At 44.5% G+C, this 14,000-nt stretch overlaps 1 protein-coding gene across 2 annotated transcripts in view; it reads right to left on the reverse strand.

The window, feature by feature from the left end:
* Window positions 1-14,000, reverse strand: part of CRYBG1 (crystallin beta-gamma domain containing 1) — a 174,176-nt gene that overhangs the window by 37,145 nt on the left and 123,031 nt on the right. For both annotated transcript variants that reach the window (XM_079780518.1, XM_079780519.1), the window contains 2 exons: window positions 10,785-12,397; window positions 2,916-5,289 (listed from right to left, as the gene is read on the reverse strand). In XM_079780518.1, the coding sequence (XP_079636644.1) occupies window positions 2,916-5,289; window positions 10,785-12,397 (3,987 nt within the window). The remainder of the gene's footprint in view (window positions 1-2,915; window positions 5,290-10,784; window positions 12,398-14,000) is intronic.

The raw sequence follows: 14,000 nt of genomic DNA on the forward strand, positions 1-14,000 counted from the left end.
TAAGAGCTTCCCATGCCCAAGTGAAGTTGCTGTTTCGATTTCTCTTCACTTAAATGCCTAGGCTATTTTCACCAATCTAGAAAACTTAGGCCTCAAGAGTCAGACCTATGTTTTACATGAATTTACAGAATAAGAACTCAGCAGAGTATAATTCAAAATATCTTGGTATAATCTCAGACAAAGAAAGAGAGATTATAATGTATTAATCATTTATCTAGAATGAGCTGAATCAATTTTATGAGCTGTTCATATACACCTTATCTGAATCTATACAGTCTTTTCATAGTAATATCTACCATCACATAACAACTACTAGTCTAAATAAAAACATGTTGATGAAGCCCTGTCCGGTGATGAAGCCCAGTCGATTGGAGTGTCGTCCTGTACACCAAAAGGTGGCGGGTGCCATTCCCAGTCGGGGTACATACCCAGGTTGCAGGTTTGATCCCAGGTAGGGGCATGTATGGGAGGCATCTAATCAGTGTTTCTCATATCAATGTTTCTCTCTCTCTCTCCCCACTTCTCTCTCTGAAATCAATTAAACAACAACAACAACAATGTGCTTATGGATTATTTCACAATGTACCTTGTAAATACGAAGACCAGTAAAACCAGAAATGCATAACACAATAAAAATAATAATTATACATGTAAAAAAAAGATAAAACATGGACTACTTTCAATGCTGACCAGGATGCCTACTCTAAGGACTGCCTTTGATCTGATCACTCTTGCATCATGCCAGAGTAGAATATGCCCAAGAGACCAGAGGAAGGTCTCAGGAAAGCATTATTAGAAGTCAAAGTGGCATTTACTTATTTATATATACACATTAGAAATAGATAAGCTGAAGAAAAAGCCTAAAAATTAAAACAAAATTCAGGTAACACATAGAAGATAGAATAGTTATATATAATCAATAAAGCCCAAAACCTAAAGAAAAACAAAGGGGGTATATAGCACTTTGTTTCTCCTTTTTACCCCATTTTGGCTATGTTTTTCAAGAGATTCCAAGGGAAACTGTATATTCTGTTGTCAGACTCACCAGACTGTTGTCAAATAAGAGAAGTGATCCAAGAATGATGAAAAAGAGAGAATAAGGCTGTAATGAACAGGAAGTAGACCAGTGGAAATTTTGTGATTCAGAGAAATACTTAAACATTTTATAATTCCTCTGAGTTATAAATTAAGTGTTCATATACAGTAGTGGTTCCCAAAGAGTGGTCCAGAGATTCCTGGAGGGCTCCCAAGGTACTTTCAGGGAGTCCATAAGATCAAAACTATTTTCATAGGAAGAAGAGGCTATTTACTTTTTTCACTCTCTTCACCTCATAGGATACAATGGCATTTCCCTGAGTGTCCATGACATCATTGCCATGATGGCTAATGAAATGTACACCTGCGTGTTCTTGTACTCTTTTACTTTTGTTAGTGTTAATGTCTAACATAATAAATTCTGAGAAGTAAAACCTATGTGAACAAACGCTCTTTGGAGTCCTCAATAATTTTTAAATATAAAAGCATCCTAAGACCCAAAGTTTGGAAACTTTTGAAAAGAGGGATCTGTACCTTGCCGGAAACCCAACTCTATCTATCTATCTATCTATCTATCTATCTATCTATCTATCTATATATATATATATATATTTAATATCTTTTTATTGATTTTGAAGAAGAAGGGAGAGGGAGAGAGAGATAGAAACATCAATGATGAGAGAGAATCTTTAATTGGCTGCCTCCTGCACCCCCCACACAGGGGATCGAGCCCATAACCTGGGCATGTGACCTGACCAGGAATCAAACCGTGACCTCCTGGTTCATAGGTCGAGGCTCAACCACTAAGCCACACTGGCAGGACCCAACTATATATTTTTAAAGAGCTTCCAGAATTACATTCTAAGAGAGGCTTGCAGTAAAAGCCAATACAACAAACTGAAACATGTGACAGTGCCCCAGACACATGAGGGAGGGTGCCAGGTATTTTCTGCTTGGATAAACTATTTAAGATGATGGTCTACACTTGACAGATGGCCTAGCTCATAGGAGTGTACCTCTCTAGCTCATAGGAATGTACCTCTCTATTCCTGTTGCCCACATAGGGTGGGCAACAGGAATAGAGGCCCATTCATGTTTCTGGGCTAACAGAGCTGACCTCTAAACCTTATATTCTGTTTTCCTCTTTCATTGTCGTCCCTCAACTTGAGTATCAAGCTTGGTAACAGAAAGGCACAAATTCACATCAAAAATTGGATTAAGAAAATGTCAGCAGTCAGACAGAAGAAGATGGAGAAATCCTAATTGTTGCTCAAAATCGTATTTTGCTGCCCTCTCTACAATATTCAAGGAAAGAGCCAATGTAGCCCCACATTTTTTACTCCTCAAACCTTTGTGGGGAAAACACTCCCCTGATGGAAACTAATTCCAAATAAAGAGAAAATACTTTCTCAAATGCATAGCAGACATCTTTATTGCTACTTATGGGAAGAAAGAGTGAACCTCAAGGGACTAGGAATAAGGGTGGCTGCTTCACAAATCTTCAAAATTCTAACTATAGTACTGAGCATTTTTAGGCAAAACTAGGAAAGAAAAAAAACCCATCTTGTCTGTCTCTGAATTCTCAGGGTATTTTATCTATACCTTTCTTAATACAGCATATAAATTCACAGGTATCTTAAAATATCAGTAACTTATTTTCCCTGTTAGACTACGAATACCTTGAGAACAGAATCTTAGTATCTTTTTCTTATACCCTAACAGTCCCTTGTACATAGGTTTCCAAATACACGCTCAAGAACTTAAAAAATGGTTGTGTACAAGCATAACCATTTCTAAAAGAGTAACATGACTTGCTCGTTGTCCCTCTCTCCTCTCACTTTATAAGTACCCCAAATAAATGATCGTATGTTGCTACTTACTGTTGGATCTGATAACGGCATTCCAGAAAAAGAAATGTTTGGGTCAAACCGTCTGGATTTGAACAGACCCATGAAGTCTGTGTCACTGCTCCCATAGCTCGGCAAGTTCGATTTCAGAGCACTTTCAACGTGATTAGCCTTTTCCACATCATCACTGTTCTTCGGTTGTGAAAATTCAGAAAATTTCGTTTCTGGCAAGTGTAGGTTGCTTCGTGAATCCAGATCTTTTTTGCTTTCCTCTTTTTGCAGGTATTTTTCCATGTAGCTTGGACTTTTCAAGCCTGAATGAGATGTATTTGACGAGTCGAAATTGAAGACCTTTAAGAAGTTGTTGGGCGGAAGATTTGACTGTTCTTTTTCTGAAGAGCTGGGTGGGGCACCCTCAGCCACAGGCTGTAACACAGGAGACCGAGAAAGAGAAGTGTTCTGAGAAGAGCTGAAAGTTGTGGTCATAGCATTGACTGACGTTACAGAGGGAGAAAAGATTTTGTCTTGTGGTAAAGAAGACAACATGCTTGAGAAAAGGGCACTTTTTTCTAGCCTAGATCTCTTAACTCCACCATTCGTGACCTCTCTGTTCTCCTTGTCGTTCATTTCTGGATTCGCCAGAGGTCCATCTTTCCCGTTAGTGTGAGCGTGCAAGGACTTGAAGAGGATACTCTGTTCGGTGGACATACGTTTGGACCTCGGGGTGGACTTTGGGTCTACATTCGGCATCAGCTGTAAAGCCGGTGACATTTCTGGCTGGCTCCCCTTTTTCTTTCCCAAACCAAAGGTAAACACGTTGGGATCAAGCACCTTTTCTAAATGGTCCTCATGAATGGGAGGCATGACAAAGTGAGGGGTAGGAGAGTTTGGCACCCTGGCTTTCTTTTTCTTCTGAGGCACACAAACAGTGCTGTCCATCTTTTTGATAATTTCAGTGAATTTTTCCATATCAGAAGAAGAGTCAAGCACACTATCATCACTACCACCAGAGACATTCAAACGACTGCCAGGGCTGTCCTGGCCATTCACAACATTTTGATCTGGCCTCTGAGGAGTTTCTAAATGATTTCTGCCACCAGGGGAGTGAGCGGGGCTGGATTCAGCCACCAGGAGTGCTCTGTCGCCCTGACTTTGAGCCTGGATAGGCAGAGTTTTCTCTGATTCTGGCGGCATGACTTGTGAGCCAGATTTTGCTGCATGTTCCTCCTTGCAATGAATGTGTTTGGGTGAAGTGCTCTTATTGCCCAGTACTTCCTCTTTCTGGGGAGCACAACTTGCAACGGAAACCACTTCAAGTTCATTATTGTGACAACTTGGCAACTGCACTTCTCTCACTTCAGAGCTATCGGAGATGATCTGGGAGCTGACATCCTGGGTGCTCTCCACGGGAAGGACGAAGGACCTGACCTGGACCAGGACCTTGGATGGACTCTCAGTTCCCACAACTTCCGGGCTGTGCTCTGGGGACAAAGGAAAGCTTACTTCTCCTCCTTCTCCACCTCCTCCTCCTCCTTCTCTTCTTCCTCCAAGTTTGGAGGGGGGCATGTTCTCATGATCCAGATGAGACACAGGCAAGATACATCCACTGTGGTTTTCTGATACTTTTAGATCAGTGCATGGAACACTGCTCACGGGAGCTTCAGCACACGCGTCTTTGGGCATATCCACAGGAATGGGTGCAGGCAGTGAAGGAGGCCGATTAGATGACTCAGCTGGGGGCTGTGAGTCAGAAAATGGATCTTGTGGTTTTGGTGTGGCTGTTGGTGAGTCTCTGGTATCAAGAATGGAGGGAATGTCTTGTGCAGTCTCCGTCCTGTTTTCAAGTACAAGTCTTTTGCTGTCAGCAGCCTTTGAGTCGCCCTCTCCTAAGAGTTTGTGGTCCTTGACAGGAATCAGAGCAGTAGCCACTGGGTCAGAAGGACAGTCAGCATCTCCTTGATCACCATGCTTAAGCTGAGGACCAAGAGCTTGATCCTCAGTGGGCTCTCCTTCCATTCCTCTTCCTCCGGGACTCCCGGTTGCTGGGAGAATCTCCTCTTCAGGGAGAATACCTTTGGTTTCTGCAGAGGTTTCCTTCACCAGAACACCATTGTGGGGACTACCTGGCATTACTTTCTTTTCAAGTTGCTCCATTTCCTTGGTTTTTTTGGCGAAATTCAGCTTCGCCCTCCCGACAAATGTTTTATTAGAGGCAAGGGTGTTCCTTGTGCCTCGAATGTCAGCGTGTCTTGGGCTACTATTTGCCCGTTTGTTTTCAAATAAGGAGATTTTGGTGGCAGTGTTTCCTTTATGAACCGGCTGGCTAAGTGGATTATGCTCATTTCCCAAACTCTCAATATTCTTAGGAGATTTAAGATTTAGTTCCACATGTTTAGGCTTGGCAGGGCTGCAAGAAAAAAAGCAATATGATACAGTTACTGACCTAGTTTTAAGAAGTGAACATACCAATTTATTATAAAACTATAAAAAGTCAACATTTTTCTGGTATGTAACTTTTTTAAAAAAAAATGAAAGTTTTTAAACAATCCTAAATATGCTATCCATTATTTTTAATCAATATTTTGCTTCAGTGTGAGGGGTAAGGAAATTATATAACTAAGAAAGTCTAGAGGTGGAAGTTAGCAAGTTTATCGAGTACCTCATCCTATATAATAAAGAGCTAATATACTAATTAAACAGAACAGCAGAACGACCATCCGAATGACCTGCTGGATGAAGCTGGGGCTGCGAGGGCCGAGGTAGCCGGGGCTGTGAGGGCTGAGCCCCTTGCATGAATTTCATGCATCGGGCCTCTAGTATGTACATACAGTGCTTGGCACTAGAGTTATGATGTCTTAGGGCCTCAAGAACATTAGAACAAATTTAAATGTTTAATGCACTCTCCTATTTTAAATACGTAAATGATTTCTCTAAACATCAACTGTGTAATTTTTATTTCTTCATAATTTAATTATCCTAAAAAACGAAGTTATAAAAAATATGTATCTATTATTTACCACTTTCAATATTTTATTTCCACTATCCTTCCCCCCATACAATTTTTATCTGATTATATAAGTATGCACACTACAGAAAATTTGGAAAATATAAAATATCACTCATAATCCTACCATTCAGATATCTGTTAATATTTTAGAATATATTCAGTCTTTTACATGTAGTTAAATAGTCTTAATAGAATTAAGATTATTCTCTTCATAGAGTGTGGTATCTTGTTTTTAAAAATAAGATTACTTAACTTTATATTTAACATTTTTAACGTTTCATGTTAACAAAATGTTTGTTTGAAAACTTTTATTAGCGTCTGCATAAGAGCCCATCATATAGATGTACCATAACGTACCTATATCAATTGTTCAATTGTTGGTTTTGTCACCATTTTTTGAGCAAAGTGGGTCTCCCCCCTCAGTCTCCTCTCCTCTCAGTCTACCTGCCTAATGGAAATCATAAATCTTTGAATGTGCACACTTTTTTCTTTCTGAGAAACAAAACGTTTCCTGTTTGACATTAGCTGGCTCTGGTCCTGGCTCTTACACTAATTATCTATGTGTACTTGGTCAAGTCACTTTTACTCTCCGAACTCTACCTTATCTATCTGTAAACAAAGACTAGATAGTTTAGAACAGAGTCGGTTCCCTCATCCCCCCACCCCTACAAGGAGTTCTCTTCAAAGGCTCCAGTTGGGGACAGTAGAGACTGAGGGATGGGGCTGTTGGCCAGCCACTGTCCTTTCCATCAGAATCACTCTACTTATCTGTTTTATATATCACTTTTATATAAGCTTTCCTAGAAGAATGGACTCCAAAGCTAAAAAACAAACAAAACCAAAAAAGTCTAAACTAGTGGTCTAGAGGTTTATAAATTGGAAGAGATAATAATCACCAACATTCGCTGATTGCCAAGCCCTGGAGAAACACTCTCTACGGCTTGCCTAATGGACAATGTTATCCTTTCTCTTTTAAGATGAGGAAGTTGAAGCTTAGAGAAGGCAAGTAATTTGCCTGAGGTCACACAGCTAGTAAGTGGCAGTGCCATGATTTGAAGCCAGTTGTTCTGGTTTCAGCTGCCATGCTCTCAACCACTCTACTGTTCTGCTTCCCCAGAAAGGGTCGGACAAGACTCGCCTCAATGACCTCCTGAGGATTCAAGGAGTCAATGACTGATATCTATAAGACAAAGTGATCACACTTTATGAGGTCACCACGATAAGAACACAAAGTGGAGAAGCACTGAAATCTCCCACTGTCTCCCACATGGACTCACTGCTCTTCAAGAAGGTTGGGCCTGAGGAGCCTTTTGAAGGAACGGAAAGTATGACTTTGGGTGAGACACCTTATCCTTGTGGGTAAAATGAGAAGACTTGAGAAGTCTTTCTCAAATGCAGCATTAAGAATTTATGTTTTCATTTTTTAAAATGTTATTTAAATACTAAATTTGATATATTCTCATTAATTTCTCCCAGGCTGCTTTCCCCCAAATCTCCATTAGATATTTAGGCTTCCACACTGTGGGCCCGTATCTTAAATTTAAAAACAAATTAACTTATCAGCACTTCCTTAAAGATAAAATTCTAAAACCAGTACCATGATTAGAAATAGAAAGTTTCCAATAGAAAGCTATCATGAGGTATGTTCACATACCAGGGAATATGCATTTAAAAATTCTCACTAATCATCTCTAAGAACAGTCAAACATCAAAGTGTACCTTATGAATGTATATGGAAAATGCTACAAGTTAGCCAACAAGCTACCTTAAGGACAGGAAACATCTGCACATTAAAGATTTACACCAAGATCAAAATACATTTTTACAACCAAACTTTCTGTGTTATTAACTTCTGCTACCAAGAGTCACTACAATTAACCTAGCTCAAAGTGATTAAAAGACTCCTATAATTCATGTCGTAATGCCTTCATTACAATGTGAGAGGAGAAAATAATGGAGTCTAAAAAGCTATGGCTATAATACAAGAGAAAAATTCTCATTTTAAATACACCATTTTAAGAATCTCAACATTCCATACTTGGTAGAGAACGAAAGACAATTTTTCTCACAACTTCAAGAAATATACTGCTTATTTATTTGTTTGTTTATTTATAATCCTAACCTGAGGATATTTTTCCACTGATTTTTAGAGAGAGTGGAGGGAAGGGGGAGAGACACAGAGAGAGAAACATCGATGTGAGAGAGACACATCAATTGGTTGCCTCCCACATAAGCCCCAACTAGGGCAGGGGATCGAGCCTACAACCGAGGTACATGCCCTTAACTAGAATTGAACCCAGGACTCTTCAATCTGCTGGCCAGTGCTCTATCCACTGAGCCAAACCAATTAGGGCCATAGTCATTATTTTGGAAGGAATATAGTTTTAACTCTAAAACTTCAGATTCAACTTATTGTTGTCTTTTTAAATAATCTGAATTGCCTGGTCAGTGCTGCTCAGTGGTTGTGTGTAAACCTATGAACCAGGAGGTTACAGTTCGATTCTGGTCAGGGCACATGCCCAGGTTGCCGGCTCAGTCCCCAATAGGGGGCGTGCAGGAGGCAGCTGATCAATGATTCTCTTTTATGTGTCTATCTCTCCCTCTCCCTTCTTCTCTGAAATAATATATATGTATATGTATAGATGTGTGTGTGTGTGTGTGTGTGTGTGTGTATACATATACACTGAGTGGCCAGATTATTATGATCTCTGAACACATAATTATCTGGTCACTCAGTATGTGTGTATGTGTGTGTGTGTGTGTGTGTGTGTGTGTGTGTGTATTAGAGGCCCGGTGCATGAATTCGTGCATGGGTGGCATCCGGCCGGCCTGGCCAGGGGGAGGGGACATGGGCGGTTGGCCAGCCTGCCTGCTGGTCGAACTCCTGGTGGAGGGGACAATTTGCATATTAGCCTTTTATTATATAGGATATACACTGAGTGGCCAGATTATTATGCGTTCAGAGATCATAATAATCTGGCCACTCAGTGTATATCCTATATAATAAAGAGCTAATATGCTAATTAGACCAAACAGCAGAACAACCATCCGGATAACCTTCTGAATGACCTTCCAGACAAAGCTGGAGTTATGAGGGCTGGCCGAGGCTTCAAGGGGCTGTGAGGGCTGGCTGAGGCAGCCGGGGCTGTGAGGGCTGAGCCCCTTGCACGAATTTCATGCATCAGGCCTCTAGTGTATATATAAAATAAAATAATCTGAGTTAACATATTTTCTTGAAAGACAATCAAGGGGAAGTTAAAGGGTTTGAAAAACCCCATCAGTCACAGAGAAAAGAACTAGGAATCATTATTAATTTTCCATTTCAATAGTTTGCCAATTCACCAAGTTGAGGCCTTGTGGAAAACAAAATTAAATAAATAGTGTCTGGCAAAGGAAAAATTTTAGGTAAAAAGTAATTAGTACTGAGAAAAAGACACTTGGTTTAGTTCCATTTCAGACAACAGCACATGAAGAGTTTCATTGTAAGATCCGCTTCCCCAGGTTTGTTTACCCTGCTCCTGAGCAGTGTAACATTTCTGGTTCTTCCACTGGCGTATTCCTATTGGCAGACAGGGGAAGCTGAAGCGTCCTCACCAGGTACACTGCAACTTCTCTCTGAGGCTCACACTAGGAGGTCTGAATGTTGGCACACTGGCCTTCTACAAATAATGGGCATCATTCACTCAGGTTATTTCTCCACCGCTGCTGTTACAGAATAAATAGCTGACTATATCAAAGGTCTCCAAGTTCGAAGCTGGTGAGGTGGCTCAACTTATTCATTAAGCAGACTTTCCTCTCAAATGTTTACCAAACAGATCTCCTACTTTAACGCTTACTTATCCAAGAAGTCAAATAATATGGTCTATTTAGTTTTAAGAATGACAATGTTGTGAAAATACCTCTTTTAACACATGTGTGAATGCAGGAAAAAATGTAAGCAGTTTAGATAAACACTCATTATTCACATGTGCTGACTGGGAGATAGAGGAGAGTGTGGGAAGGGGAGGATCTTAAGAGTTTTATATTACCCTTCCTATCCCGTCCACTCAGACCACTTACATTACCATCAAGGCACAAGTCCTCCCAAAACACACACACACACACACACACACACACACACAACCAACACCAACAGTGATTTTCTTCTTTCTTTTGAACATCCCCAACTTTTACAGATGGTAACACCCATTGGCAGTTTAATCAGAAATCACTTCATATTGTTATTTGATTTGTCAGCATCTTGTGTTCCAGACTGGGCCATAAATTTTTCAAGGGCAAAATACTGACTCATAGTTGTCGGTTTCCCCCCCATAGCTCATAGCACAATACCATGCACAGAAGGTACTCAATAAATATTAGCAAAATCAGTCAACTTAACAGCAAATAGTCGGTTGTTGAGCCTGATTCTTCTAATGTGTCTTTTCATTTAGCAAACTGTCCCAGTAAGACCACTGGCCTTCCTTAAAAGTTTCTATGACTACTCTGAACCTCACTCATGTCAAAGCAACTGGGGCATACTGAGCATATTAGTGTTTGCTCCATGTTTTGAAATTCACTGCATATGTGTTTTAAGAATGTTCTACCCAAGAATACCAGTGTACTTTTTGAATAAAGACTAAAATTCGCTTATGTCAAGCCATACAGTCTTCTATCACTTATGAGCCTCAAGAGATACCTCATTTTTACATTCATTTAATTAAAACTGGAATTAACAGCTGACCCCACTCTCAAATGTGTCATCTTAAACCTTAACTATGTTAAATAGCTCTTCGCTGTCTTAAATTCAACACAAGAGAACATTCAGCGCACAGATGTTCTCCCACAAATGCAGATCGGCCGCCAGCACGTGCCTCTCCGCCCGGCCCAAGTCCCCAGCCAATTCCGCAGTTACTTACAGGGTCACTTTGGTGGTCACCGTCGACCTGCCCGCCCCGAAATGGTTCCTGGGCTTCCAGCCCTCGGCGTCAGGACCTCCGGCCGATCTGCCCAGCTCTTTGCTCCGACTTCCTTCTCCCCGGCCGTCAAAGTGGTTGGGGAGCGGCCCCCTCTTGTGCTCCGGCTTGATCTCGGGCAGCAGCGAGCTGCTCCGGACGGTGAGCTCGCGGGGGATGACTCGGGACGCCTCCTCCCCGTTCTCCCCCGCGGCAGCCTTGGCAGCGGGGCTGGAGTCGGGCGCGGGCGCCCGCCTGGGCGGGGACTCCTTGGCGGGAGCCCGCGGGCCTCCAGCGGACGGGATGGTCACAGCTTCGGGGACGCGGATCTTTCCCCTCCTCTTGGTGGGGGACGTGGCCGGCGGAGGCTGTTTGCCCCGTTCCGGCTCCCCTCGGGGCTGCCCTTTGGAGCCAGGGCTAGACTTGGACTCCGAACTAGCCGCGGAGGCAACGCCCCCGTCCGGGGCCGCCCGGGGAGATTTCGCTTTCTTTTCCGCGGAGACGTTCTCGGCGGCCGCGTTTGGCGCCACCTCGTAGTCGAACACCGCGTCGTCCCTGGCCGCGCCGTCCGGCAGCGCCGTGTCCGGGCTCGGAGAGTCGGTGGATTTCTGCGACTTCCTCCGCCTCCCTGGTCTGCGGCCACTCGCCCGCTTATCCATGTCGTCCTGATCGTCCCAATCGTCTGCCCCCGGAGTAAGGACGACCGGCTCGTCCACCTGCGCCCCCTCGGTCTTGCTCAAGTAGATGTCCAAAGTTAACACTTTAGCGGGATGGGCGCGCTCGCCCGGCCGGCACACCTGTCCCCCGGGCCCGGCGTGGCCGTTTGCCTGTGCGGGGCCGGCCCTGTTCTCTGCACCTTCGGCGGGAGGGTCACCTGGCGGAGCAGACGCGCCCTCCGGGGACGGGCTGCGCGCGTCTAGGCGCTCCGGGGAGCCTCCTTCGGCACCCACGCGGGAGTCTCTGCAAGCGGCCTCGCCCGGTCCCCTCGCGGCCCGCTCCGCGGCGGGCGACCCTGGAACTGCCCCCGCACCCTGGGCCGCCTCCTGTGTGCCAGCAGCGCCGGGCAAGGCGTCCTCCCCCGGACTGCGGGCCGGCGTCTCTGCGTTCTCTCGCCTGGGGGAATTCTCTGGTGAGGAATGCAGCTGCTTGGCAGCGGCCGTGGCATCTGGGAAGGGCTCTCCCTCTGAGTGCACAGGTTCTAATTGAGGTGATTCATTTCCAGGGCACAGCAGCCCAGCCGCCGCTGCACGGCTGCTCGGGACAGGCGACAGGTGGGCGTCCGGGGCGGCTACCTGGACACAGGGCTCGCCCCCGGGCTCCTGGGGCTGCTCCTGGGGGGAGCCCTCCCCGCACCTGTGGGCTGGCTTTGGCGGGCTGCTGGGGGTCGTCCTCTTCTCATCCTCTCGCTCAGGGAGCTGGGCAGAGGTTGCGTCTTTGGGAGAGGCTGATTTGGCACTGGAGCTGGTGGGACTCTCTAACCCGTTCCTGGTGTTCCTTCTCCTTCCTGCTGCGAACAGATTGCCAAGTTTCCCCAAAACTGGCTTCCTTTTGTTCTCTTCTGGTGGTTGTGCTCTGGACTGAAATATAAAACAAAACAGCAGAGAGAAAATATGAAAATCTGTTCTTCCCGCTTTTTGGTAGTAAGTACATTACAGAACTACAAGCCAAAATGATCATAAGCCAGACTTTCTAACTGAAAATGAGAGATGAGTTTTATTACATTCATCCCAATAAAAACTGACTTTACTTTTCAATTTTTTTTAAATACATTTTTTATTGATTTCAGAGAGGAAGGGAAAGGGAGAGAGAGAGAAACATCAATGATGAGAGAGAATCATTGATTGGCTGCCTCCTGCACGCCCCCCACTAGGGATGGAGCCCACAACCCCGGCATGTGCCCTGGACCAGAATCGAACCTGGACCCTTCAGACAGAGACTCTATCCACTAAGCCAAACCGACTAAAGCTTACATTTTTCTTGAATGCCATATATGTTTGGTGCTACTTAGAATCTACTTTAACTATTCTTGTGTTTCACAGGAAAATTCTGAAGGTCCAAATAATCGCATACACAAAATAAAACATTCCCAGGTCTCTCTAGCTTTTGCTTTTACCTCCTTCCTCACTAAAGATGCAATTTCAAAACAGCCATGCTTGACTATAGGGCAGTATTAAAGACCAAAAGGTATCTTAAAGCAGATTTTTTTTTAAACACCTCCCTTTCTTTTTTTTAGAAAGTAAGGAAGACGAGGAAAAACAGTTGTGTCATCTTCTAGTTTAGAACACTAAAGAAGCCACCTGGGTTCAACATAATTGTAAAAAAAAAACAAAACATATATATATATATATATATATATATATATATATATATATATATATATATATATATATATATATATATCACATGCACACGCGCACACACACAAAAACAAGGCGATTGGAGCACCTGAGCCCGCCCTTGTCCAAACCAGCAGTTCAAGGTGGGCGGGCCTGCGTTCTTCCAATGGGAGTAACGCGGGCATTCAAACGCCACTGATCCCCCAGGCAACAGATCCAAAGACCTCGGAGGTCACCCGAGATGCTTTTCCCCGCGGGAGGTTCCCAGGGGTGTCGATACGGAGAGTACACGGGGGGAGGAGGGCAAAGTGGAGGGTCCGCCTTCCCATCCCCTCCGCTCGGCGCGGGCCTGGGAGGCGCGCGTGGACTGAGACGCGCGGCGCTCTGCCCATGCAGACCTCAGCCGGAGCTGGTTCCTCACCACCACAGTGGGCACCCGGCGCGCAAAGGGGTGAGCCCCAGAGCCCGACCCACCCATTGGAGGGGGGCCCACGCCGCCAAAGACGATCCGCACGGGTCCCGGGAAGAGGAAAAACCTGCTCCTCTTATATAGTCTATCAAAATGGTCAGCACCTGGCGCCGCGCCGGAAGCCAGGGAAGCGCTCAGACCAGATCAATAAAAGCTAACCAACCAATGGGCGCCGCGGGAGCCAGGGTTTGCCCAGCTCTGGGAGCGGGTAGGTGAAGGGCCTGGGAGAGGGCAGGAAGGGGAGGGAGAATGGGAGCAAGAGCAGCAAGCCCAGCCCTCGGTATTCGGGTAGTGACGGCCCTGAAGCCGAGGCTGCACATGTGGCTCCAGTAACTTAAGAATTACCTCTTCTACTTCAAACCCAGGAGCTAACTC

Source organism: Cnephaeus nilssonii (genome assembly GCF_951640355.1).
Source record: "Cnephaeus nilssonii genome assembly, chromosome: 9".
Classification (NCBI taxonomy): domain Eukaryota; kingdom Metazoa; phylum Chordata; class Mammalia; order Chiroptera; family Vespertilionidae; genus Cnephaeus; species Cnephaeus nilssonii.